This window comes from Oncorhynchus mykiss, chromosome 30 (assembly GCF_057628025.1).
Source record: "Oncorhynchus mykiss isolate SJ-2025 chromosome 30, ASM5762802v1, whole genome shotgun sequence".
Lineage (NCBI taxonomy): Eukaryota > Metazoa > Chordata > Actinopteri > Salmoniformes > Salmonidae > Oncorhynchus > Oncorhynchus mykiss.
In genome coordinates, this window is record NC_143051.1 from 37,184,480 (window position 1) to 37,212,189 (window position 27,710).

At 43.1% G+C, this 27,710-nt stretch overlaps 1 protein-coding gene across 2 annotated transcripts; it reads left to right on the plus strand.

The window, feature by feature from the left end:
• Positions 1-513: 513 nt before the first annotated feature.
• On the plus strand, positions 514-27,661 carry LOC110487637 (histone-lysine N-methyltransferase EHMT2). 2 transcript variants are annotated; one of them, XM_036971049.2, is made up of 27 exons: positions 514-3,246; positions 3,843-3,909; positions 4,013-4,168; positions 4,316-4,548; positions 4,748-4,826; positions 5,155-5,237; positions 5,376-5,516; positions 6,602-6,673; positions 6,830-6,950; positions 7,066-7,170; positions 7,411-7,547; positions 8,150-8,293; positions 8,533-8,843; positions 9,087-9,311; positions 9,618-9,700; positions 14,120-14,226; positions 14,454-14,576; positions 14,943-15,104; positions 15,663-15,767; positions 16,008-16,162; positions 16,391-16,703; positions 16,821-16,898; positions 20,756-20,871; positions 25,690-25,776; positions 26,374-26,452; positions 26,643-26,818; positions 27,089-27,661. In XM_036971049.2, the coding sequence occupies exons 1-27, from the start codon at positions 3,121-3,123 to the stop codon at positions 27,267-27,269; spliced, it is 3,765 nt and encodes a 1,254-aa protein (XP_036826944.2). In that variant the 5' UTR covers positions 514-3,120; the 3' UTR covers positions 27,270-27,661. The 2 variants fall into 2 exon arrangements, with proteins under 2 accessions (XP_036826944.2, XP_036826946.2); XM_036971051.2 differs by having other exon boundaries at positions 14,943-15,044.
• Positions 27,662-27,710: the final 49 nt, after the last annotated feature.

The following is a 27,710-nucleotide window of genomic DNA, read 5'->3' on the forward strand; positions in this document are numbered from 1 at the left end:
AACAAAGCAAATTTGAGAAAATCTCTACCGAAGTTCTATCAACACATTGACTGTATTACTCTCGCTGCTAAAAGACTCCATTTTGCTCCTCCCTTCCTATAGGCAGAAACTCAAACAGGAAGTACCCGTGCTAAGGACTATTCAACACTGGTCTGACCAATCGGAATCCACGCTTCTAGATTTTTTAAATCAAGCGGACTGGGATATGATCCGGTTGCCACCGAGAATAATATAGATGAATAAACTGAGTGACTGAGTTTATCAGTGAGTGTATAGATGTTGTACCCATTGTGACTATTAGCATTCGCAATGACGGTAGCATTCGTGCAAAACTGAAAGCGCAAAACATCACATTTAAGGTGACTGGAAATATGGCAGAATACAAAAAGTATAGTCAATAATCAATACAGGACTAAGATTGAATCCTACTACACAGGCTCTGACACTCATCAGATTTTAATGTTTTATTTTATTTAACCTTTATTGAACTAGGCAAGTCAGTTAAGAACTTTGAGATATCAGCTGATGTACGAAGGGCTATATAAATACATTTGATTTGATGATTTGACTACATAAAGAAATACCTAAGACAACATAGCAAGGCAGCAACACATAACACAGCATGGTAGCAACATAACATAAAGAACATGGTACAAAAATTATTGGCCACAGACAACAGCACAAAGGGCAAGAAGGTAGAGACAGCAATACATCACATAAAGCAGCCACAACCGTCAGTAAGAGTTTACATGATTGAGTCTTTGAATGAAGAGATTGCCAGTTGGCAGGGCTTGCAAACTATTACGAACTACAAAGGGAAACCAAGCCGCGAGCTGCCCAGTGATGCGAGCTTACCAGACGAGCTAAATGCCTTTTATGCTCGCTTCGAGGCAAGAAACACTGAAGCATGCATGAGAGCACACGCTGTTTCGGACATCTCTGTGATGACGCTCTCCGTAGCCGATGTGAGCAAGACCTTTAAACAGGTCAACATTCACAAGGCCGCAGAGCCAGACGGTTTACCAGGACATGTACTCAGAGCATGCGCTGATCAACTGGCATGTGTCTTCACCAACATATCTGTAATACCAACATGTTTCAAGCAGACCACCATAGTCCCTGTACTCAAGAAGACTACCAACCCGTAGCACTCACATCTGTAGCCATGAAGTGCTTTGAAAGGCTGGTCATGGCTCACATCAACACCATTATCCCAGAAACCCTAGATCCACTCCAATTTGCATACCGCCCAAACAGATCCACACTTCCCTTTCACACCTGGACAAAGGGAACATCTATGTGAGAATGCTATTCATTGACTACACCTCAGTGCCCTAAAGCTCATCACTAAGCTAAGGACCCTGGGACTAAACACATCCCTCTGCAACTGGATCCTGGACTTTCTGACGGGCCGCCCCCAGGTGGTAAGGGTAGGTAACAACACATCCACCATGCTGATCCTCAACACGGTGGCCCCTCAGCGGTGCGTGCTCAGTCCATTCCTGCACAGCCAGGCACGACTTCAACACCATCAGTAGGTTTGCCGATGACACAACAGTTGTAGGCCTAATCACCGACAATGAGACAGGATATTGGGAGGAGGTCAGAGACCTGACTGTGTATACCAAGACAACAACCTCTCCCTCAACGTGATCAAGACTAAGCAGATGATTGTAGACTACAGGAAAAGGAGGACCGAGCACACCCCCATTCTCATCGACGGGGCTGTAGTGGAGGAGGTTGAGAGCTTCAAGTTCTTTGGTGTCCACATCACCAACAAACTAACACGGTCCAAGCACACCAATACAGTCGTGAAGAGGGCACGACAAAACCTATTCCCCCTCAGGAGACTGAAAAGATTTGGCATGGGTCCTCAGCTGCACCATCGAGAGCATTGGTTGCATCACTGCCTGTGTAACGGATGTGAAACGGCTAGCTTAGTTAGCGGTGCGCGCTAAATAGCGTTTCAATCGGTGACGTCACTTGCTCTGAGACCTTGAAGTAGTGGTTCCCCTTGCTCTGCAAGGGCCGCGGCTTTTGTGGAGCGATGGGTAACGATGCTTCGTGGAGTTGTGTGCAGAGTCCCTGGTTCGCGCCCGGGTATGGGCGAGGGAACGGTCTAAAGTTATACTGGTACACCTGGTATGGCAACTGCTCGGCCACATCACTGGGACCAAGCTTCCTGCCATCCAGAACTTCTATACCAGGCGGTGTCAGAGGAAGGCCCTAAACATTGTCAAAGACTGCAGTCACCCTAGCCATAGACTGCGGTACTGGAGCACCAAGTCTAGGTCCAAGACGCTTCTAAACAGCTTCTACCCCCAAGCCACCCATAAGACCACTGAACATCTAATCAAATGTCTACCCAGACTATTGTATTTGCATTGCCACCTTCTACTCTACACTACCGCTACTCTTGTTATTATCTATGCATGAGTCACTTTAATAACTCTACCCACATGCATTACCTCAACTAACCGGTGCCCCAGCACATTACGTAAGTAAGCATTTCACTCCAAGGTCAAAACATGTTGTAATTCGGCGCATGTGACAAATAAAATGTGATTTGTTGACATTGTTGGATCCTTCATTTTTTTACACTAACGTTACACAATAGAACATGTAAGAACAGTCAGCCCTTGAATGCCAGCTAACGTTAGCTTGTTTCAACTCTGCAAGTTATCTAGCTAACGTGACCTAGCAGGGATCGAAAGCTAGCTAGTTAACGTTACCCTTTCAAACCTGTGGTCTGGTTAGCCTGCTAGTTTGTAGCCAATGCCAGGAATCAAGTTAGTTAGCTTTCGTAGCGACGAATTTAGCCAATTTGGCTAGCTAACATCGGGAGTATGGGGTAACGTTAGTTGCAGCGTGGTGAGGGTGAAAATCTGCATAGCTAGCTAGTTGTAGCAACATGACTTTCTACAATTTCTAGTTAGCAATTTGACATCAGTAATACTCTGGAGGCAGTGGAAACACTATTCCAGCAAGCCCAACCCCGATTGACTTCAACGGCTTTAGATACGGCTGTTTTTTCTCTCGAATTCGAACAGACATACGCTACATTTTTGGTTTGCGAAAAGGCCATACGCCTTAGACCGGATATAGAATTGCACAAACCGGATGTCCCAACCCGGAAACGAGAGAAAGGCCAGCGAAGAAAGGGGCGGAGAATGCACGTTTACACGCACCACGTCAAATACGTCTAATTTCATTGGAAACATGTCGGCAGCTGAGAAAATGACCAAGGTAAAGAAATTTTCGTTTTATTTTCTTAGCTAGCTAATTTACAACGGCTATGTTGATTGAAAATTAGTAATTTATTCAATACATCGAAGATCCATACACGAAATGCAAGTTGTTTTGCTTGCATATTCTTGTTTCTGGCATTCGGCTAGTATGAAGCCAGCCCCCGTAAACAATTAACGTAGCTAACTAGCTTGCCAGACACAGGTAGAAAAGAGCTCTGGAAGATTTAGGAAAAGGTTCACAATTAAACATTTATAGCAAATATTCCTACATTTTGCAGTACATTTTGTGGAGATTGAGCGTCCAACATTTTCAATGGTACTGAAATGTTTCAACTTCAGTAGCTATCTAGTTGGCTCGTGCACAACGTTACAATAGGAAAAGTTACATTTCTATGCGTGCTTGCATTTGTGTCACTCACTATAATTTCAACATTACCCAAGGAGATGACACTTCCAGCCATTATGGATGTTAACATTTCTCTTGTTACGGTTGTATTCATTCATTTATTCAGTATATTATTTGTAATGTGATCTGAAACTGTTGCACAAAAAGTGAGTGCCTCATGTGCTGCTCATGTATTTTCCCAATGTTAGGAGTTTTCTGAGAATGATGCATCGGAAACCGTACCTAAAGTGAGAGACTCAAGCCAGACAGATGAAGGTATGGATGTAAATATTTGTCTACTGTAGATTTTCAAATATATACACATTTTTATTAGGGTTGTGCTGTGCATGTTGATGCAGAGGCTTTGCATGTTTCCTAGGTGATGCAAGTACTGCCACAGCAGTGGTTACGAAGGACACCGAGCCGATGGGTGGAATGCTGTTCCAGGAGATTCAGGGGGATGGTTCGAAAAACGGGGAGGAGAGCGAACGACTATCAACAACATCCTCTTCTGTGTCCAGCAGAAACCTTGCAGGTATAAGATTGATCTTTCTAGTGTCCATGGTTACAAGACTGAATTAACATTGATTTCATGTTTATCTTATTGTCAGTTCTCTCTCTCTTCCTTAGTTTTCATAATCTGGTTTAACCTATGATTCCTTCATTTATTCCCCACTCACAGGACATGCAGCGAAGACCCTTCCATCCACATCCTCTTCACTCTCCTCCACTTCCTCTCCACCTGGCAGAGCAAAGATGAGTGTTTTTGGTCCTGGAAGTAAAGCTCTCCCCCCCCATCCCTCATCCTCCTCTCCCCATCCCTCATCCTCCTCTCCCCATCCCTCATCCTCGTCTCCCCAGACAGCAAAGATACACCGTGCTCGCAAGACCATGAACAGACCTCCCCCTACACAGGTGAGTCTCCTAAGACGATGGCTGGTAGTAGCACTATATTCTTTAGAATAGCCATTTATATTGTGATATCACTCAAAAAGGCCATATCTTATGTTTGTTAGTATGTTGACAAGAAGAGTATTTTACCCGCTCAAGGTTTCTATTCCTGTCACATTAACCACTTCCTGACCATCTGATCCATAGAGTTTTTGCCTTTCAGGTGAGATGCATTGAGTCTCCAATCGTGCCAGTCAACCCCACGGACCCCACGACCAGCTTCACGACAGACAGTGATACTGGTCCGTGTTGAAATATTGCATACATTTAGACTGAATTAAAGGAAAGATTAGCCCATTTTGAATGTTCTATATTATTTGTGCATCTCTGAGCGATGTTCTATCGATTCCCGGGGTCATTTCATGTCTCTGAGCCATTCCCCATTCAAGCAGGCTGAGATATAGCTGGTACACCACTTTTTTCCCCTCTGGGAATCGATAGAACGTCGCTCAGAGATGCACACACACAATATAACATTCAAAATGGGTGAATCGTTCCTTTAATGTTTGTGTAAGATTACTTACTGTTTAGTTTGAATTATGTCACATTAATTGTGTGTCTTTTACTCAGCGGCAGCAAAAAGGAGAAGGTTGGGCCAAGGTTTTGACTGTACACCTGAGAAGGCAGAGAGCGCTATAGGCACAGAGCAGAAGGTAAGGACAGGGAAGGGGTGTGTCAGTGCTTTCTAATAGCTTTGTGAAATAATAGTTGCTTATAATAGGTCTCATGTTGAGATATTAATTAAGGAGTGACCCTGACCTAACGTTTAGTTTTTCTTACTTGAATTTCAGGAAGATCGTGTACTCCGCGAGGCTGCGAGACGGCGTGATAGTTGGCTGGAGGACTTGGAGGAGGATGCAGATGAGGACGAGTTCCTTCTCTATAACCCCTATGCAAGAGACGACACGGATGCAGCCTATTCCGACAGCAAGGTCAGAGGCTAATATCAATGTAACTGATATGCTCACCACAGAATAAATATGATTATTGTGTGGCCACAACCCATTTGTATATACACTTTAACAGGCAGTTCAACCAATTTTAAATTAAATTAAACATGAATTTAGTTTGGCATGTTTTATCATCTCGATCAATGCCATTTAGTAAAATGGTCATGTAGTTTTCTTTATCAAAATCCCATATTTGTTTAAACACGCATTCAAAGATGGTTGAAAACCAGGAAGTGAACATGAAGAAAACTGAACCTTATTTATCACACATTTTTCTGTACTAATTGTATATAAAATGGGAAAATTACAACATTATAAAATGTTGTTCACATCTAAAACAAAAGTAATTCAAATAATTTTAACATTTTGTTTTACAATTTTAGGAACTCTTGAAAAATATGCTCTACCAGGTGGTTGAGTTGCCTATTAAAGGAATGCAAGAAGTCAAATGGACAATGGATAAATATTTTGGGATTTTTTTTGTCTGTGCAAATACACAACTTATTTAAAATCTGTATCATTAATCACGGTCTGCCTGTTATCGTCAGTATGTTTCACAATATCATTCAGTACATGTCATTTTACTGATACTCAAAGCATTTGAACTGTAAATGCATTAATTTACATTCATTTTAATGTTAATATTTTGACACGTGTATGATATTTATTAATATTTGATATCAGTCCCCATTTTTAACCGGGCCTATCGCCCATTAAAAGTAAATGACGCAGACATAATGTAAATTTATGTATCATTTTTTAAAATTATTTTAAAAGTATATGCAAATTCCTATACAAAATTTGTTTACTCTAATTGTGCAACTCAACCGGCTGGTTGAGAAGTTTGCGACGCTTTACCTATCAAAGTTTTTAGTCAGGCAAACAATTTCATTTATTGGCCTATGCTGAGGCTCAATACACATTTTGCAGAAAATATAATTTTCAGATATTTTTTGCTTGGCGTACCAGTTAGAGTTAATGCTGAATAGCCACAATTTTAAATAGTTACAAGGACACTGTTGCTGCTCTCTTACCATATGTATATCTTTCATTTGTTCCTTTTGTAGTCTGAAGATGGTAGAATAGAGGAAAGGCTACATGAAAGAGAGGCAGAGGAGTCTGGTAACATGACAGATCATGTGAGTAGTTGAACCCGTCCTGTGTTGGTAGTTACAATCATTTACCAGGCAGTTTTAGGCAATATGTGTTGCATTCGATTCCCTTGCTGGAACATAATGTCTATTTGGGCAAAGCAATGTTTCTCTGCCGGTCAACCAAACCCTCTTTGTCCACAGAGCTCTGAGTCGGACCCACAGAGGCAGGGCCAGAGGAACAAAGTGAGCAGCGATTCGCCATGGACTCGCCCAGGGCGGGGAAAAGGGAGAGAGAGAGTCGAAGGATTAGAGGCAGGAAGAGGCGGGTGACAGGGAGATGTTTATTAGTTTGTATAAATAGTATTATCACCGGCACTATCATCACCACAGTGCTCTATTGCTGGTCAATTATTATTTTCTGTTGTAACTCCCAGCAGTGTCGGCAGCATCTGCTCTAGGTGGGTCCCGCGAGTACACAGAGGTTGCCTTGGGCTCCCTGGACATCGCGGCTGCAGACAGCCTAACACGCTCACCTCACCACGGTGTGTAGATGGTGTTCACACCCAATATACAATCCGCATGTCTTTATCCATGGACTCTCTGGGTCAAATCCTAGCTTGACGTATGCTTTCTGTAACTTTGACACAAATCTCCCATTGATGTCTTGTGAACACATGATTTGCGAACATAATTAAAGCCATGATATGGCTCTCAGTGAATAGCACTGATTATCTGCTACAGTACCAAATAACACCGATGATGTTATCTGCATGCCTGTGTAGAAGGCAGTGATGGTGGGGAGACGGAGCGTCTGGAGGAGCTGCCTCTGTGCAGCTGCAGGATGGAAGCACCACGCGTAGACGGCACCAGCAGACGGCCCAACAGACTCTGCATGGCCACAGAGAGCGTCAATGGAGAGGTGTGTGTGTGGCTGGCTGGCTGGCTATGCACATGTTGCCTACATGAAGCTGTGTTTCACCTAGGATTCTTTTCAGCAGCGGTGGCAAAGTTAGTGTGGGGGGAGCTTGGTATTGGGTGTGGCCAATGGTGCAGTCTCGACTGAACGTTTTAGAGGTCGCGCTCTTGGCCGCACAGACAAAAAAAAAGCAGTTTAAAACAAATATCCTGAAATTTTGCCATGGGGTGAAGAGAATTTGCAGATTTTAAGCAAATTTCCTGCAATTCTTCACATTTTACCATGGCTTATGCCGTGTTCTTATGCTATCTAAGTGACTCAAACATTATTTTTATTCACTTAAATCTATGGGGGCCCCATACCGTTACTTTTTTGGAATTTTAGATTCTCTCTGTTGGTTTAGTTTTTATTCTGTTGGTTGTTAATTCTCAAAGATGATCTTTATGAAAAAATATTTATCTCCATTATCGTCTACTTATTTTTTACTTCATATTTTTAGGAGTCGCTGCTAAATGAATATAGGCGATTCATCTCATTTATAATCAACATATGACTCTTCAATACTTACTTTCCCTTTCAATTTTCCCTCTCCCTCTCTTTCACAGCTGGTGGGCTGTACCAATATCATTCTGAAGGGGGAGACCATGCGCCCGTCCAGTCGGGTTTCCCTCATGGTGCTGTGCGAGAGCCATCGGTCACATATGGTCAAACATCACTGCTGCCCTGGATGTGGATACTTCTGTATCGCGGTGAGGTTTTGTGCCACCCCCACAATCACACATACTGTCTGAACTGGTTAGGTGAAAGAAAATTCCAAGTAGACATCCTCCATATTCTTTTCAAACTTAGCTTGTGTTTTCAGATCTGTAAAGATGGAGAGGAGACAGAGAGGGCACTGCAGACACTTGAGATGCATTATAAGTCTGCATGTACAGTATATGTTTGACCTGGCCTTAACCCACACACCCCTCCCTAACTGATCTCCCAGGGCACCTTCCTAGAGTGCTGTCCGGACCAGCGCATTGCCCACCGCTTCCACCGGGGCTGTGTGACAGTGCTGGGGGCTGGGAGGGGCAGGGGCATGGGCACAGGCATGCTCTTCTGCCCCCACTGTGGCGAGGATGCCTCGGAGGCCCAAGAGGTCACCATCCCCCCCTCAGCATCTGCGGTCACTGTGGTCACCACCTCAGCCTCCTCCACCACCACACCGTCCCTCCCACCCTCCATTCCCTCGGCCCTCTCCCTGGCGGCCTCCACGGGGGCGCTGAAGAACGGGAAGAGGCCAGAAGGCCCTATCAGGTGAGGATGGAGGCAGAAAGCGGGAAATGAAGATGTGGGATATGACTAAGTGTAGGATGCAGTATGATTTTTTTCTTCTACACTGCACTTCAATCATTGGGTGCTTTTGTTCTGCTTGTTGCATATTGTCTGTGATTCTGTATTATTTGATAACTATTCATGTGGAAATTATGGATATTCGCACTACCCTAATTGTCCCAGTCTTTTTTTTTTTACACACTCTTTCTCTTCTCTATCCGTCAGTGCGAGGATGCGTGGGGTGGTAAAGAAGGACCCGGAGCAGCAGCCCCCCCAAGCTGCTGTGGCAGCCGGGCCTGTCAACGCAGCTCCCCCAGGGGAGGGGGGAGTGGACAGTGTGGGACCCTCCCTCTGTCTGCCCAATGGGAAGCCAATCTGTCCCAGTGCACTTCCCCCTGGGCCCAGTAGGGCAGCGCTGCAGAAGGCTATTCTCACCCAGGACACTGAGAGGTGAGACAAAATAATGAAATAGACTAATAATGGTCTGTTTTTTTTAGAATAATAATTCTTTATTGCAAATCAATGATTCATGAGAATTGTTTACAGCTACACTTGAGCCCTGTTTAGATGCTTTGAAAATACATCCATCTTTCCTCCCCTTTTCTGAACTGACTGAATTGGGGAAATGTATTTAATGGTGTTGGATCAGTGGTTAGTCCAAGGAATAGGTGTGGGGGAGATGCATTTTACAGAGTCCTGACAGCCATAACATAGGAGCTGTTCTCACTTGGTGATTTATTGGTTGTGATTGGTCAGGAGGAAGAAGCTGAGGTTCCACCCCCGCCAGCTCTATCCAGCCGCCAAGCAGGGCGAGGTGCAGCGAGTTCTGCTCATGCTCAGTAAGTGTCATAAGGAATCTGTTCCTATTTTACTGTTTGGTAAAATAGACATTCCTGGTTTGATTGCATATTTTGTCTAAAGGGGTTTGCTCTCCTCATCTCTCTTTCATCGGCTCTGGAAACTCATGTTACCACTGTTCTTTCACATAAGTCAAATCAAATTTTATTTGTCACATACACATGGTTAGCAGATGTTAATGCGAGTGTTGCGAAATGCTTGTGCTTCTAGTTCCGACCATGCAGTAATATCTAACAAGTAATCTAACAATTTCACAAATCAAATCAAATCAAATCAAATTTTATTTGTCACATACACATGGTTAGCAGATGTTAATGCGAGTGTAGCGAAATGCTTGTGCTTCTAGTTCCGACAATGCAGTAATAACAAGTAATCTAACTAACAATTCCAAAACTACTGTCTTGTACACAGTGTAAGGGGATAAAGAATATGTACATAAGGATATATGAATGAGTGATGGTACAGAGCAGCATAGGCAAGATACAGTAGATGGTATCGGGTACAGTATGTACAAATGAGATGAGTATGTAAACAAAGTGGCATAGTATAGTATAAAGTGGCTAGTGATACATGTATTACATAAGGATACCGTCGATGATATAGAGTACAGTATATACGTATGCATATGAGATGAATAATGTAGGGTAAGTAACATTTATATAAGGTAGCATTGTTTAAAGTGGCTAGTGATATATTTACATCATTTCCCATCAATTCCCATTATTAAAGTGGCTGGAGTTGAGTCAGTGTCAGTGTGTTGGCAGCAGCCACTCAGTGTTAGTGGTGGCTGTTTAACAGTCTGATGGCCTTGAGATAGAAGCTGTTTTTCAGTCTCTCGGTCCCAGCTTTGATGCACCTGTACTGACCTCGCCTTCTGGATGATAGCGGGGTGAACAGGCAGTGGCTCGGGTGGTTGATGTCCTTGATGATCTTTATGGCCTTCCTGTGACATCGGGTGGTGTAGGTGTCCTGGAGGGCAGGTAGTTTGCCCCCGGTGATGCGTTGTGCAGACCTCACTACCCTCTGGAGAGCCTTACGGTTGAGGGCGGTGCAGTTGCCATACCAGGCGGTGATACAGCCCGCCAGGATGCTCTCGATTGTGCATCTGTAGAAGTTTGTGAGTGCTTTTGGTGACAAGCCAAATTTCTTCAGCCTCCTGAGGTTGAAGAGGCGCTGCTGCGCCTTCTTCACGACGCTGTCCGTGTGAGTGGACCAATTCAGTTTGTCTGTGATGTGTATGCCGAGGAACTTAAAACTTGCTACCCTCTCCACTACTGTTCCATCGATGTGGATAGGGGGGTGTTCCCTCTGCTGTTTCCTGAAGTCCACAATCATCTCCTTAGTTTTGTTGACGTTGAGTGTGAGGTTGTTTTCCTGACACCACACTCCGAGGGCCCTCACCTCCTCCCTGTAGGCCGTCTCATCGTTGTTGGTAATCAAGCCTACCACTGTTGTGTCGTCCGCAAACTTGATGATTGAGTTGGAGGCGTGCGTGGCCACGCAGTCGTGGGTGAACAGGGAGTACAGGAGAGGGCTCAGAACGCAACCTTGTGGGGCCCCAGTGTTGAGGATCAGCGGGGAGGAGATGTTGTTGCCTACCCTCACCACCTGGGGGCGGCCCGTCAGGAAGTCCAGTACCCAGTTGCACAGGGCGGGGTCGAGACCCAGGGTCTCGAGCTTGATGACGAGCTTGGAGGGTACTATGGTGTTGAATGCCGAGCTGTAGTCGATGAACAGCATTCTCACATAGGTATTCCTCTTGTCCAGATGGGTTAGGGCAGTGTGCAGTGTGGTTGAGATTGCATCGTCTGTGGACCTATTTGGGCGGTAAGCAAATTGGAGTGGGTCTAGGGTGTCAGGTAGGGTGGAGGTGATATGGTCCTTGACTAGTCTCTCAAAGCACTTCATGATGACGGATGTGAGTGCTACGGGGCGGTAGTCATTTAGCTCAGTTACCTTAGCTTTCTTGGGAACAGGAACAATGGTGGCCCTCTTGAAGCATGTGGGAACAGCAGACTGGTATAGGGATTGATTGAATATGTCCGTAAACACACCGGCCAGCTGGTCTGCGCATGCTCTGAGGGCGCGGCTGGGGATGCCATCTGGGCCTGCAGCCTTGCGAGGGTTAACACGTTTAAATGTCTTACTCACCTCGGCTGCAGTGAAGGAGAGGCCGCATGTTTTCGTTGCAGGCCGTGTCAGTGGCACTGTATTGTCCTCAAAGCGGGCAAAAAAGTTATTTAGTCTGCCTGGGAGCAAGACATCCTGGTCCGTGACTGGGCTGGGTTTCTTCCTGTAGTCCGTGATTGACTGTAGACCCTGCCACATGCCTCTTGCGTCTGAGCCGTTGAATTGAGATTCTACTTTGTCTCTGTACTGGCGCTTAGCTTGTTTGATAGCCTTGCGGAGGGAATAGCTGCACTGTTTGTATTCGGTCATGTTACCAGACACCTTGCCCTGATTAAAAGCAGTGGTTCGAGCTTTCAGTTTCACACGAATGCTGCCATCAATCCACGGTTTCTGGTTAGGGAATGTTTTAATCGTTGCTATGGGAACGACATCTTCAACGCACGTTCTAATGAACTCGCACACCGAATCAGCGTATTCGTCAATGTTGTTATCTGACGCAATACGAAACATCTCCCAGTCCACGTGATGGAAGCAGTCTTGGAGTGTGGAGTCAGCTTGGTCGGACCAGCGTTGGACAGACCTCAGCGTGGGAGCCTCTTGTTTTAGTTTCTGTCTGTAGGCAGGGATCAACAAAATGGAGTCGTGGTCAGCTTTTCCGAAAGGGGGGCGGGGCAGGGCCTTATATGCGTCGCGGAAGTTAGAGTAACAATGGTCCAAGGTATTTCCTCCCCTGGTTGCGCAATCGATATGCTGATAAAATTTGGGGAGTCTTGTTTTCAGATTAGCCTTGTTAAAATCCCCAGCTACAATGAATGCAGCCTCCGGATAAATTGTTTCCAGTTTGCAGAGAGTTAAATAAAGTTCGTTCAGAGCCATCGATGTGTCTGCTTGGGGGGGGATATATACGGCTGTGATTATAATCGAAGAGAATTCTCTTGGTAGATAATGCGGTCTACATTTGATTGTGAGGAATTCTAAATCAGGTGAACAGAAGGATTTGAGTTCCTGTATGTTTCTTTCATCGCACCATGTCACGTTAGTCATAAGGCATACGCCCCCGCCCCTCTTTTTACCAGAAAGATGTTTTTTCCTGTCTGCGCGATGCGTGGAGAAACCTGTTGGCTGCACCGCTTCGGATAGCGTCTCTCCAGTAAGCCACGTTTCCGTGAAGCAAAGAACGTTACAGTCTCTGATGTCCCTCTGGAATGCTACCCTTGCTCGGATTTCATCAACCTTGTTGTCAAGAGACTGGACATTGGCAAGAAGAATGCTAGGGAGTGGTGCGCGCTGTGCCCGTCTCCGGAGTCTGACCAGAAGACCGCCTCGTTTCCCTCTCTTTCGGAGTCGTTTTTTTGGGTCGCTGCATAGGATCCACTCCGTTGTCCTGTTTGTAAGGCAGAACACAGGATCCGCGTCGCGAAAAACATATTCTTGGTCGTACTGATGGTGAGTTGATGCTGATCTTATATTCAGTAGTTCTTCTCGACTGTATGTAATGAAACCTAAGATGACCTGGGGTACTAATGTAAGAAATAACACGTAAAAAAACAAAAAACTGCATAGTTTCCTAGGAACGCGAAGCGAGGCGGCCATCTCTGTCGGCGCCGGACGTGATGACAACAACTACCTTATATACACACAAGTGTAAAGGAATGAATAAGAATATGTACATAAAAATATATGAATGAGTGATGGTACAGAACGGCATAGGCAAGATGCAGTAGATGGTATAGAGTACAGTATATGCGATGAGTAATGTAGGGTATGTAAACATTATATAAAGTGGCATTGTTTAAAGTGACTAGTGGTACATTTATTACATCCAATTATTAAAGTGGCTAGAGATTTGAGTCTGTAGGTAGGCAGCAGCCACTCAATGTTAGTGATGGCTGTTTAACAGTCTGATGACCTTGAGATAGAAGCTGTTTTTCAGTCTCTCGGTCCCTGCTTTGATGCACCAGTACTGACCTCGCCTTCTGGATGATAGCGGGGTGAAAAGGCAGTGGCTCGGGTGGTTGTTGTCCTTGATGATCTTTTTGGCCTTCCTGTGACATCTGGTGGTGTAGGTGTCCTGGAGGGCAGGTAGTTTGCCCCCGGTGATGCGTTGTGCAGACCGCACTACCCTCTGGAGAGCCTTACGGTTATGGGCGGAGCAGTTGCCATACCAGGCGGTGATACAGGGTCGTATGCAAGTGAATGAATGAGATGACATTGACTCCTACTGCTGCTAATAACCCCTCCACTCCATGTCCTCTCTATGTTTGGTTCAGTGGAGGGCATAGACCCAGCCTACCAGGCTGAATCCCAGAACAGACGCTGTGCTCTCCACGTTGCAGCCCAGAGAGGCCTGCTGGAGGTCTGCTACATGTTGGTGCAGGTGAACAATCTTTTCTCTTCAATTACAACTGCGTGAAATTCATTAGGCAGTTTTCTGTTGCAAACGTTCTACTATGGTGTGCCCAAATGAATACGACCCTGCTTTTTATCGTTATGGTCAGTGATAAGTGACTCCTTTACACTTATTCACCCAAATATGGATCAGAGTGTCTCTCATACAGTTCTTATTCACCAGAGTGCTCAAATAAATGTCTCGTCTATCTACAGGCAGGCGCGAAACTGGATGTCCAAGACAAATCCATGAGGACCCCTCTCCTGGAGGCCATCATCAACAACCATGTGGAAGTGACCAGGTACCTGGTCCAGAGTGGAGCCTGCGTCTATCACACTGTGAGTGTCTGGTAAACAGCCCCTATACCAAAGCCGACCCGCTAACATTAGTAGTGGCTCTAATAACATGAGCCGTAAAGGATTTAAACCTGAAAGAACTTGATAATCACCTTGAGTCATCTCAGAAGTCAACAGGAGAATCTATTCTAGACTAACTGTAGCTTGAACCTGTAGGCGGTATGTTAATACAATCTTGATTGCGATCAAGTTATCCACTTCTGACCAATATTAAAATGAGAATTTCTTTGTCCACCTCTCCTATTGTCTACTTTCCACCAAACTATTGTTTTTTTCCATTCTCTTTCCATCTTCCTTTCCTCACTGTTTCCCTCTGTTTTTCTTCTCTTCTCCCCCTCTTCTCTCCAGGAGGAAGATGGCTACACTGGTCTCCACCACGCAGCCAAACTGGGAAGTCTGGACATTGTCACCCTTTTGTTGGAGACGGGACAGGTGGACATCAACGCACAGGTGGGGAAGAGCGAGAGAGGAACACTCTTGGGCTCTAGACAGGGTGGCAACAACCAACAAGTCAGTGTGTGTTTTATCAGTCTGTGTCACTCTTTGTCATGTTCATTGACCACGTTGTCTTGTGTTCTGAGAATTTTTTTAAAAATAATTTATTTCTCGATTCAGACTTCATGCACAGTTGATAATATGATTATCTTTATTTGATATGAACTTTTTAAAAAATTATATATTTTTTAATTGTTTTTTTATTATTATTATTTTTGACATATGCCAGAGTTTGTATCTAATTTCAAACTGTATGTTATGTTTGTCTCTGCACTGTAGTACTCCTTTATTTTGCGTAGCACTAACTTCTTCCTTTGAATGATTACTATACCTACAATGTACTCAATAACAGATACTGTATCATGTGTCACTTGGTAGTGTTAGGTACCTGTAGTTCTTAACTCAGTCTATTGACTAATTAACTGTTACCAGCAGAATAAATCTGTATGTTTAATCTACCAGTTCCATGTAATGTACTGAACCATAACACTTGTGTTTGGCTGTATTGGCTTGAGTACTATTGTTTTGTCCAGTCCCCTAACCCTCTGTCAATGTGCTGTATCCCCCTTTCAGGATAGTGGAGGCTGGACTTCTATCATCTGGGCTGCAGAGCATAAGCACATCAATGTCATCAGAGCACTGCTTAACAGGGGAGCTGACGTCACCCTCAAGGACAAGGTTAGTCTTTCTGTCCTGGTATAACAACATATTGGCATACAATGGCCAAACTGATTTTGAAGGAAGTTATGTAGGATTTATAGGCACAAATCCTTGAAACGACAACATTTGATTCTTTATTTAATGGTGTGGGTAATTTTGGTTATATGACTCAAATTCTTCTATATATATATATATATGTCCATTAATTTGTGATTGAAGTCCCCCTGGGATGATAAAAATCTCTCCTCTCTCAATTAGGAGATGAATGTGTGTCTCCACTGGGCGTCCTTCGCAGGCTGTGTGGAGATAGCAGAGATGGTGCTGAATGCTGGCTGCCAGCTGTCCTCTGTCAACATGCACGGGGACACTCCCCTACACATTGCTTCCAGGGAGGGCTTCCTCGAGTGTGTCACGTGAGTAGCCCTATGGCCTGTCAATTGCATCCATCCGTCACTCCTATAGTGTCTCAGTTTGGAATAGAAGGAATTTGTCTGTAGATGATAATCTGAAGCCAGTTGAGCATTTTACACCCCCCCCCCCTGAGATTACCCTCCCCATACACTAATCTGATCCTAGATCTGTGTTTAAGGGCACTTTAGCACCTTTGTTTGTTTTGATTGCTTACCTCCTTCTCTCTACAGGCTTTTCCTCTCTAGGGGGGCAGACATTGACATCATGAACAGGGAGGGGGACACTCCTCTTTCTCTGGCGCGTTCCGATTCGCCCGTCTGGGTGTCACTCCAGATAAACCGGAAGCTGCGGAGAGGGATAGCCAATCGCATGCTTCGTACAGAGAAGATCATCAGCAGTGACGTAGCCCAGGGGTATGAGAACGTGCCTATCCCCTGTGTGAACGCAGTGGATGATGAGGGATGTCCCTCAGACTACAAGTACGTCTCCGAGAACTGTGAGACTTCAGCCATGAACATCGACCGCAACATCACGCACTTACAGGTACATACATATGGTAACACCGCACACTTTTAGATGATCCATACTATGATACTTATTATCATTGATCAGGCATGTGTTTTCCCTTTCTACAAACCTGTGTCTGTATCTGTCCCTCAGCACTGCAGCTGCACAGATGACTGCTCCTCCAGCAACTGTCTGTGTGGACAGCTCAGTATCCGCTGCTGGTACGACAAGGTTAGTGACACATTTATTTTACACCCCACTTTATTTGGATTTTAAAGTATTCAGCCGTTCTAGCTGTAAATGTTGTAGTTTTTAAAATATATTTGAATAAGGAAACAATCTGGAACCTTGTAAAAATCCTGGGTTTTCAGAGAGCTTGCTTCTTCAAATTGTACACATTATCATCTTATTGAACTGTGGATAGTTTGTTAAACATAGATTATTTGTGATGGACTTTCCAAATAAAGTGTAACAAACTGTATGTCCCTTTTGTCACCCATGATGAAATTGGGGAGGGGACTGTGGATCTGTCTCCATCTCCGTTTGTACGTTCGTCACACACGATATCTCAGACACAATGGCCCTATTTTGACAACTTGGGTGAATGATGAGTCTTGCCATAGAGATCCAGACTTTACAAAATTACACTGATTGGCCAGATGGTGGCGCAATAACCATAGATTGAAAATGGTAACATTGAAAGGGTCACGCCCTCACCCCTGACTGATCTGTACAAAACTTGATATGTGGCATCTATGGACAAAGCAATATTTTCCAGACGAGTACCTAAAACAACATGGCTGCTATTGACCAATAAACATTCACGTGGGTGTGATCTGGCACACAAATGCATATAAGTCAGTCAAGGATATTCATATTGTAACAATTTGGTACACATGATGTGAACACTGTCAAGATTCAACATATGCAAGAACATTCATATCAGGCCACACGGGGGCGCTATAACAGGCACATGTTTGTTTCTCTTGATTTTTTTTATCAGAGTGCTGAAATTTGTCACACATGCTCAGGGATATGAGTCTAGCTAACCCACGTGATACCTCAGACTTCACTGGCCCAATTTTGACAACTTGGGTAGATGAAACGTCTGAAAAAAATGTTGCATAAAGCTTACTTAATTACAGTACCAGTCATGTCTGGACACCTACTCAATGCAGGGTTTTTCATTTTCTTTTTACTATTTGCAACAATGAAGAAGAATAATAGTGAAGACTTAAATGAAATAACACATGGACTCTTGTACTAACCCAAAAAGTTATAAACAAATTAGGTTCTTCAAAGTAGCCACCCTTTGCCTTGATGACAGCTTTGCACACTCTTGGCATTCTCTCAACCAGCTTCATGAGGTAGTCACCTGGAATGCATTTCAATTGACAGGTGTGCTATGTTAAAAGTACATTTGTGAAATGTATTTCCTTAAATGCGTTTGAGCAAATCAGTTGTGTTGTGACATGGTATGGGTGGTATACAGAAGATAGCCCTATTTGGTAAAATACCAAGTCCATATTATGGCAAGAACAGCTCAAATAAGCATAGAGAAACGACAGTCCATCATTACTTTAAGCCATGAAGGTCAGTCAGTACGGAAAATTTAAGAACTTTGAAAGTTTCTTCAAGTGCCTTCGCAAAAAACATCAAGCGCTATGATAAAACTGGCTCTCATGAGGACCGCCACAGGAATGAAAGACCCAGAGTTACCTCTGCTGCAGAGGATAAGTTCATTAGAGTTACCAGCCTCAGAATTTGCAGCCCAAATAAATGGTTTACAGAGTTCAAGTAACAGACACATCTCAACATCAACTGTTCAGGGGAGACTGCGTAAATCTGGCATTCATGTTCAAATTAATGAAAGAAACTACTACTAAGGGACACCAATATGAAGAAAGTTGCTTGTGCCAAGAAACACGAGCAATGGTCATTAGACCGCTGGAAATTTGTCCTTTTGGTCTGATGAGTCCAAATTTGAGATTTTGGGTTCCAACCACGTGTCTTTGTAAGAGAGGTGTAGAGTAGGTGAACGTATTGATCTCCGCATGTGGTTCCCACCCTGATACATGCAGGAGGAGGTGTGATGGTGGGTGTGCTTTGCTGGTGACACTGTCAGTGATTTTATTTAGAATTCAAGGCACACTTAACCAGTATGGCTACCCCAGCATTCCTCAGCGATACGCCATTCCATCTGGTTTGGGCTTTGTGGGACTCATTTGTTTTTCAACAGGACAATGACCCAACACACCTCCAGGCTGTCTAAGGGCAATTTGACCAAGAAGGAGAGTGATTGAGTCATGCATCAGATGACCTGGTCTCCACAATCTCCTGACCTCAACCCAATTGAGATGGTTTGGCCGCGGAGTGATGGAAAGCAGCTAACAAGTGCTCAGCAACTCCTTCAAGACTTTGGAAAAGCATTCCAGGTGAAGCTGGTTGAGAGAATGCCAAGAGTGTGCAAAGCTGTGTTCAAGGCAGGCTACTTGAAAATCTCAAATAAAATAAATATTTTTAATTAACTTTTTTTTTTATGACTACATGATTCCATATGTGTTATTTCATAGTAAAAAATAAAATCCCTAGAATGAAGTGTCCAAACTTTTGACTGTTACTGTATTTGATAAAATAAAGGATTTTCACTGCATCCGGGATAACGGATGTTTCGGGTTTACAGCCTCTTCCCCCTAAGATGAGGTTTGCCAGTAAACCAACTTCATTGACTGCGTTGCATCTGTGACACAGAGGAAGAATATCATTAACAATTACATTTTCTCCTTGAGTTTTTTTCACTTGAGGATACCTGGCTTTAAAAAAAAGAGTTAAACTTGAACAGAATCCAGTTTCTTAATAAATCCTAACAAAAACGGAATAAACAGTTTTCTGTAAACTATATACTTACTTTCAATGATGGCTGTAATGGCATCAAGTATATTGAGAATGAACATTGGAATATATTATCAGACTCCTCTTTAAATTCATACTTCCAGAATCCACTTTTATTCACCTACAAACGATCAAGAAATCTATCAAACATGTTAAATCCGATGTGGTCGGAGAGAGAAAAGGGGCTTTCCTAAAAGGTTGCTTCCCCGTTAGATCATGTCCCTCTTGAAGCACCATAAGGAAACATAGTCATGTATAACTTGCACTACTAAAGGAGTTATTTATATGTTGGTGTTCTTGCAATAAGATTCATTTTGGAAAAACATTGTGCCTTGAAAGTACACCATAGAACATAGACGTCTAGATATCACCTCGCCAATTGCGAGATACATAATTGCGTTGCGTCGTGATCTAAAAAGTTTGTCCACCATGTAGAGGTGATTTATGACAAATTACTCCGAAGAGAAGCCATGTGGATATATATCAATTAAATTCCGTTTAAACGAAGAATTAGATTTCACCTCCCTCCTATAAGCTACATTTAAACTGTTATGGACAGTGTTCTTGTATATCAGATTTTGCGTAACGTTTGAGTTGGCCCAACATATTTATGAACGGCTGTGCCTGATGTCCTTTGTGGTGGGCTGTCTCATGAATTGATATGATGTATTCAGGGGAGCAGACACCTGGCGCAGTTGATTCGTGAGTTGTCCTTGTGCCCGCTCATATACCCTATAAATATGTATTTCTTTGACAAATTTGTATACCGGTAGAAAAGCCACTTCTCTGATTGTCAGATGAGTGGCAACCCTGATTTAAAGCACCTGCTGCTCATTGGTTGTTCTTGACAAATGCTGTTTTTAAATTAAGATAATTGTATCTACACACTGAAGAAGGCTGTAAAGCCGAAACGTCTGTGTACGCTATCACTGATGCAGAGAAAATAATAATAATAACAAAATAAAAATAATGAAGTAAGCTTTGTGACATTTTGAGCACGAGCCCATTAAACCTTTTTCTTTGTCTGAATTCGCGGGTTTTACGCACCAGACAAGCTTCTGAGAGGGTGATGGTTCTGTTTTGACGAATGTTGCGTCTGGCGAAAGAGATCCGGTATTTACAAATGTACACTGATTGACCCAATGGGGGCGCAGCATCTTTCTTGGGGGATTACATTTGTTTTCTGTGTTTACCAGGACCACCGGTTGCTCCAGGAGTTCAATAAGATCGAACCGCCTCTCATATTTGAGTGTAACCTGGCGTGCTCCTGCTACCGCACCTGCAAGAACAGAGTGGTGCAGGCGGGGATCAAGTAAGAGCTGTGTTTCTACACGACTGTACATATTGAAATTAAATTAGAACACTATTGTGTGTATATATAGAGTGCCTTCCCGAAAGTATTCATACCCCATGACTTATTCCACATTTTGTTGTTACAGCCTGAATTCGAAGTGGGTAAAACATTATTATTATTTTTTTTTAATTTTTTTATTTTTTTATTCTCACCATCTACACACAATACCCATAATGACAAGGTGAAAACATGATTTTAGAAAGTTTTGCAAATGTATTAGAAATTGTATCCTGAAATCTCATTCACATAAGTATTACTACCCCTGAGTCAATACATTGTAGAAGCACATTTGGCTGTGATTATAGCTTTGAGAGTCTCCTTGTATACAGTGCCTTGCGAAAGTATTCATCCCCCTTGAACTTTGCGACCTTTTGCCACATTTCAGGCTTCAAACATAAAGATATAAAACTGTATTTTTTTGTGAAGAATCAACAACAAGTGGGACACAATCATGAAGTGGAATGACATTTATTGAATATTTCAAACTTTTTTAACAAATCAAAAACTGAAAAATTGGGCGTGCAAAATTATTCAGCCCCTTTACTTTCAGTGCAGCAAACTCTCTCCAGAAGTTCAGTGAGGATCTCTGAATGATCCAATGTTGACCTAAATGACTAATGATGATAAATACAATGTGTAATCAAGTCTCCGTATAAATGCACCTGCACTGTGATAGTCTCAGAGGTCCGTTAAAAGCGCAGAGAGCATCATGAAGAACAAGGAACACACCAGGCAGGTCCGAGATACTGTTGTGAAGGAGTTTAAAGCCGGATTTGGATACAAAAATATTTCCCAAGCTTTAAACATCCCAAGGAGCACTGTGCAAGCGATAATATTGAAATGGAAGGAGTATCAGACCACTGCAAATCTACCAAGACCTGGCCGTCCCTCTAAACTTTCAACTCATACAAGGAGAAGACTGATCAGAGATGCAGCCAAGAGGCCCATGATCACTCTGGATGAACTGCAGAGATCTACAGCTGAGGTGGGAGACTCTGTCCATAGGACAACAATCAGTCGTATATTGCACAAATCTGGCCTTTATGGAAGAGTGGCAAGAAGAAAGCCATTTCTTAAAGATATCCATAAAAAGTGTCGTTTAAAGTTTGCCACAAGCCACCTGGGAGACACACCAAACATGTGGAAGAAGGTGCTCTGGTCAGATGAAACCAAAATTGAACTTTTTGGCAACAATGCAAAACGTTATGTTTGGCGTAAAAGCAACACAGCTGAACACACCATCCCCACTGTCAAACATGGTGGTGGCAGTATCATGGTTTGGGCCTGCTTTTCTTCAGCAGGGACAGGGAAGATGGTTAAAATTGATGGGAAGATGGTTAAAATTGATGGGAAGATGGATGGAGCCAAATACAGGACCATTCTGGAAGAAAACCTGATGGAGTCTGCAAAAGACCTGAGACTGGGATGGAGATTTGTCTTCCAACAAGACAATGATCCAAAACATTAAGCAAAATCTACAATGGAATGGTTCAAAAATAAACATATCCAGGTGTTAGAATGGCCAAGTCAAAGTCCAGACCTGAATCCAATCGAGAATCTGTGGAAAGAACTGAAAACTGCTGTTCACAAATGCTCTCCATCCAACCTCACTGAGCTCGAGCTGTTTTGCAAGGAGGAATGGGAAAAAATGTCAGTCTCTCGATGTGCAAAACTGATAGAGACATACCCCAAGCGACTTACAGCTGTAATCGCAGCAAAAGGTGGCGCTACAAAGTATTAACTTAAGGGGGCTGAATAATTTTGCACGCCCAATTTTTCAGTTTTTGATTTGTTAAAAAAGTTTGAAATATCCAATAAATGTCGTTCCACTTCATGATTGTGTCCCACTTGTTGTTGATTCTTCACAAAAAAATACAGTTTTATATCTTTATGTTTGAAGCCTGAAATGTGGCAAAAGGTCGCAAAGTTCAAGGGGGCCGAATACTTTCGCAAGGCATTGTATGTCTATCAGCGTTACACGTCTGGGTTTGGGGTTTTTCTCCCAATGTTCCTTGCAGATTTTCTCAAGCTCTGTTAAGTTAGATGGGGAGTGGTTTCCACCGGTCTAATGTCCATTGCTCATGTTTCTTGGCCCAAACAAGTCTCTTCTTCTTATTGGTGTCCTTTGGTTGTGGTTTCTTTTCAGCAATTTGACCATGAAGGCCTGATTCATGCAGTCTCCTCTGAACAGTTGTTGAGAGGTGTCTGTTACTTGAACTATGTGAAGCATTTATTTGGGCTGCAATCTGAGGTGCAGTTAACGCTAATGAATTTATACTCTGGAGCAGAGGTAACTCTGGGTCTTTCTTTCCTCTAGCGGTCCTCATGAGAGCCAGTTTCATCACAGCACATGATGGTTTTTGCGACTGCACTTGAAGAAATGTTCAAAGTTCTTAATGCTCCACATTGACTGACCTTCATGTCTTAAAGTAATGATGCTGTAGTTTTTCGAGCTTTTCTTGCCATAATATGGACTATCTTCTGTATACCCACCCCCCTTGTCACAACACAACTGATTTGCTCAAACGCATTAAGGAAAGAAATTCCACAAATTAACTTTTAACTTCTTGACGCACCCATCCCTTTAGCGGGATCATTTTCATCAACACCCGCTGAATTGCAGCGCGCCAAATTCTAAGTAAATTACTAAAAATATTTAATTTTCATGAAATCACAAGTGCAATATAGCAAAACACAGTTTAGCTTGTTAATCCACCTGGCGTGTCACATTTCAATAAAGCTTTTTGGAGAAAGCATAACAAGCGTTTATGTAAGAACATCTCTCTCAGTAGACAAAATATTAAACACTAGCAGCCAAGTAGATTGGTCACGAAAGTCAGAAAAGCAATAGATTAAATCGCTTACCTTTGATGATCTTCGGATGTTTGCGCTCACGAGACTCCCAGTTACACAATAGATGTTCCTTTTGTTCCATAAAGATGATTGTTATATCCAAAATACCTCCATTTGTTTCGCGCGTTATGTTCAGAAATCCACAGGCTCGAGCGGTCACGACATCGCAGACGAAAATTCCAAATAGTATCCGTAATGTCCACAGAAACATGTCAAACGTTTTTTATAATCATTCCTCAGGTTGTTTTTAAAATATATAATTGATAATATATCAACCGGGACTGTCACTTTTTCAATAGGAGAGGGAGAGACAATGGGTGCCCCACTCTGTTGCACAAGCAAAACTCTGCGAACACTGACGCGATGTTATCTTTCTCGCTCATTTTTCAAAATAAAAGCCTGAAACTATGTCTAAAGACTGACACCTTGAGGAAGCCGTAGGAAAAGGAATCTGGTTGATATCCCTTTAAATGGAGGCAAGGCATCCCAATGGAACAGAGCGCTTTCGGGAAAAACAGCACTTCCAGGTTTGATTTTCCTCAGGTTTTCGCCTGCAATATCAGATATGTTATACTCAGACAAAATATATATATATATATATTTTTTTTACCCCTTTTTCTCCCCAATTTCGTGGTATCCAATTGTTGTAGTAGCTACTATCTTGTCTCATCGCTACAACTCCCGTACGGGCTCGGGAGAGATGAAGGTTGAAAGTCATGCGTCCTCCAATACACAACCCAACCAAGCCGCACTGCTTCTTAACACAGCGCACATCCAACCCGGAAGCCAGCCGCACCAATGCGCCGGAGGAAACACTGTGCACCTGGCCACCTTGGTTAGCGTACACTGCGCCCAGCCCGCCACAGGAGTCGCTGGTGCGCGATGAGACAAGGACACCCCTACCAACCAAGCCCTCCCTAACCCGGGCGACGCTAGGCCAATTGTGCGTCGCCCCACGGACCTCCCGGTCGCGGCCGGTTACGACAGAGCCTGGGCGCGAACCCAGGGACTCTGATGGCACAGCTGGCGCTGTGCCATCAACCACTGTGCCACCCGGGACTCAGACAATATTTTGACAGTTTTGGAAACTTTAGTGTTTTCTATCCTAATCTGACAATTTTTTGTATATTCTAGTTTCTGGGCCTGAGAAATCGGCAGTTTCAAATGGGTATGTTTTTTAGCCAAAAACAAAAATCCTGCCCCCTACACTCTAAGTTAAGAAGGCACACCTGTTAATTGAAATGCATTCCATGTGACCACCTCATGAAGCTGGTTGAGAGAATGCCAAGCGTGTGAAAAGCTGTCATCAAGGTGGCTACTTTGAAGAATCTCAGAATCTCATGCGTCTTCACTATTATTCTACAATGTAGAAAATGATACAAATAAAAAAAAACTTGAATGGAGTAGGTGTCAACTTTTGACTGGTACTGTATATAAATGAGATATTTCTGTATATAATTGAATGAATTTGCTACAATTTTGCTACAATTTGCTACAATTTCTAAAACCGTATTTTCACTGTCATTATGGGGTGTTGATGGTTGAGAAATCAATTTAATAAGTTTTGAATTCAGTCTGTTGCACAGCAAAATGTGGAATAAGTCCAGGGGTATGAATACTGAAGGCACTGTATCTATGACTGTACCCTCATCTCTTACTCAAACACATACTTTGATTTATCTTGTCAGTCTTTATGATGGTGGTGTTTGACGTCTTACATTGTCCCGTGTGGCTCAGTTGGTAGAGCGTGGTGCTTGCAATGCTAGGGTTGTGTGTTTGATTCCCACGGGGGTAAGAAATATGTATGCACTCACTACTGTAAGCCACTCTGGATAACGGCGTTTGCTAAATGACTAAAATGCTAGTCTTACTCTGGTCTGTGTCCTGGTACAATATCACTTGTATACGTTCTCTCACTCTTAGGGTGCGTCTACAGTTGTACCGGACAGAGAAGATGGGATGGGGAGTACGGGCTCTACAGGACATTCCCCAAGGCAGCTTCATCTGCGAGTAAGTGTGTGCGTTTGGTTATTCAAAGAAAATGTGTGTGTATAAAGGCAATTCGTAATCCAATTCCAAACTTGCCTTGAGGCCACAGGTATGCTCCGATAGTGTAAAAACGAGCATACATTTTATTTTCCATACAAAGGTATTTTCATGGGCTATATTCCCTCGGTGGTCAAATTGATCAGATTTAAACGGTAAACACAAAGTATAGACTAATAACAGCTTTCTTTAGTTCCAACTATTTGCGTAGCAGTCAAAAAACTGTAAGTACTGCCATACATGAGGCCAAGTTGACTCCTACTGCCAAAAACCTAAATAGGTAAAGGGAAGGGGAACATGAAAGGGAAAAAGGCTCCATAATGCTTTTAAATACCCATGAAAACCAAAAAAAACATGTTCATCAACCATACTCATTAATTTATAATGCAATATGTATACTTATATTCAAAAATATGTTTCTAAATGGAGCAAAACAAATATAGCACAAAGAAAATTGGATTTTGGCTCCAACAGTATGATTGGCTAATTTAATGTTTTGACAGTTTGTCAATTAATTCATTGGCTTGTTGATGAATGTAAGTAACATTTCTCTCCACACAGATATGTTGGAGAACTGATCTCTGATGCAGAGGCAGATGTAAGAGAAGATGACTCCTACCTCTTTGACCTGGACAATAAGGTACCTCATCTGTTTTTTTCTCTCATAGGATTACACATAAACAATAAAATATTTCTAATTTGATTTGTCACATGCGCCAAATACAACCGGTGTGGACATTACCGTCATTTAGACACAGAAGTTTAAAAAAAATGGACTACACTGATATTCCTATCCACCTTAATACATCTCTCTCTCCTTCCCTCTAAAGGATGGGGAGGTGTACTGCATCGATGCCCGTTACTACGGTAACATCAGCCGCTTCATAAACCATCTGTGCGACCCTAACATCATCCCTGTGCGTGTATTCATGCTACACCAGGACCTGCGCTTCCCCCGCATTGCTTTCTTCAGTTCCAGAGACATCCTCACAGGACAGGAGCTAGGGTGAGAGGCTGCACCGCACACACACTGTGGATCTGAGCGCCAGACACAAAATGGAAGCCCAGTGGAGTGATTTTGTTACTGCCTTAGGAAAGTTGAAACATGATTTGGCACCACTTTTTCAGTAACCGTAGCATCTATTCCGTGTATCACTTTTCTTGCACCAGAAATAAAATGGCCTGAGTATATTGTTTATTCCACTAGGATTGTGATATTAACATGCATTGTAATTCCAGGCTGAGAATTGTGTCAATGCTCTTTCTGTGTAAACAGGTTTGATTATGGAGACCGCTTCTGGGACATAAAGAGTAAATACTTCACCTGCCAGTGTGGATCAGAGAAATGCAAACACTCAGCGGAGGCCATCGCCTTGGAGCAGAACAGGCTCGCTCGACTGGAGGCCTGCCCAGAATCGGAGACTGACCCTGGGCTTGCCATGTTAGGAAACTCCTAGGCTTCCCTGGGGCCTGTTGCGTGTATTTTTTTTACAGTCACTTCATTTTGTACGAATTTGTGCATTTATTGTTTCAGTGTGGTAGACCAATCTTAACTTCTTCGATGTATGGGGTATAAGTGACTGGAAAAAAAGTTATCTTCTGTGTAAGACCCTTTCATACAGTACAGTATTGCCATGAGAGATCAAGTTATGCTCACCACTTGCTGTGCCAAATACATACTGAATAATTCATTTCACAGTACTCCACCATGATAGTCTACTGCTGTGAAGCAGTTGAAGTTACCAACAGCTGACTTGTGTAGTAATGAAGTTTTGCATATGTCCTTGTTTTTTTTAAAACAAAGTCCATTTTGTTTTATGTTCTGTCATTTAATAAATGTGACTACAAATCGACTAGTGGATCTACATTTGTTTCAGCAGTGTCGCATTTCATACAAC

Bases quoted from the DNA above. Each gene is read 5' to 3' on its own strand.
- LOC110487637 (XM_036971049.2), top strand. From the start codon at position 3,121: ATGTCCCAACCCGGAAACGAGAGAAAGGCCAGCGAAGAAAGGGGCGGA. The intron at 14,577-14,942 runs GTGAGTGTCTGG...TCTTCTCTCCAG, and splicing joins GAGCCTGCGTCTATCACACT to GAGGAAGATGGCTACACTGG. The intron at 15,768-16,007 runs GTTAGTCTTTCT...TCTCTCAATTAG, and splicing joins ACGTCACCCTCAAGGACAAG to GAGATGAATGTGTGTCTCCA.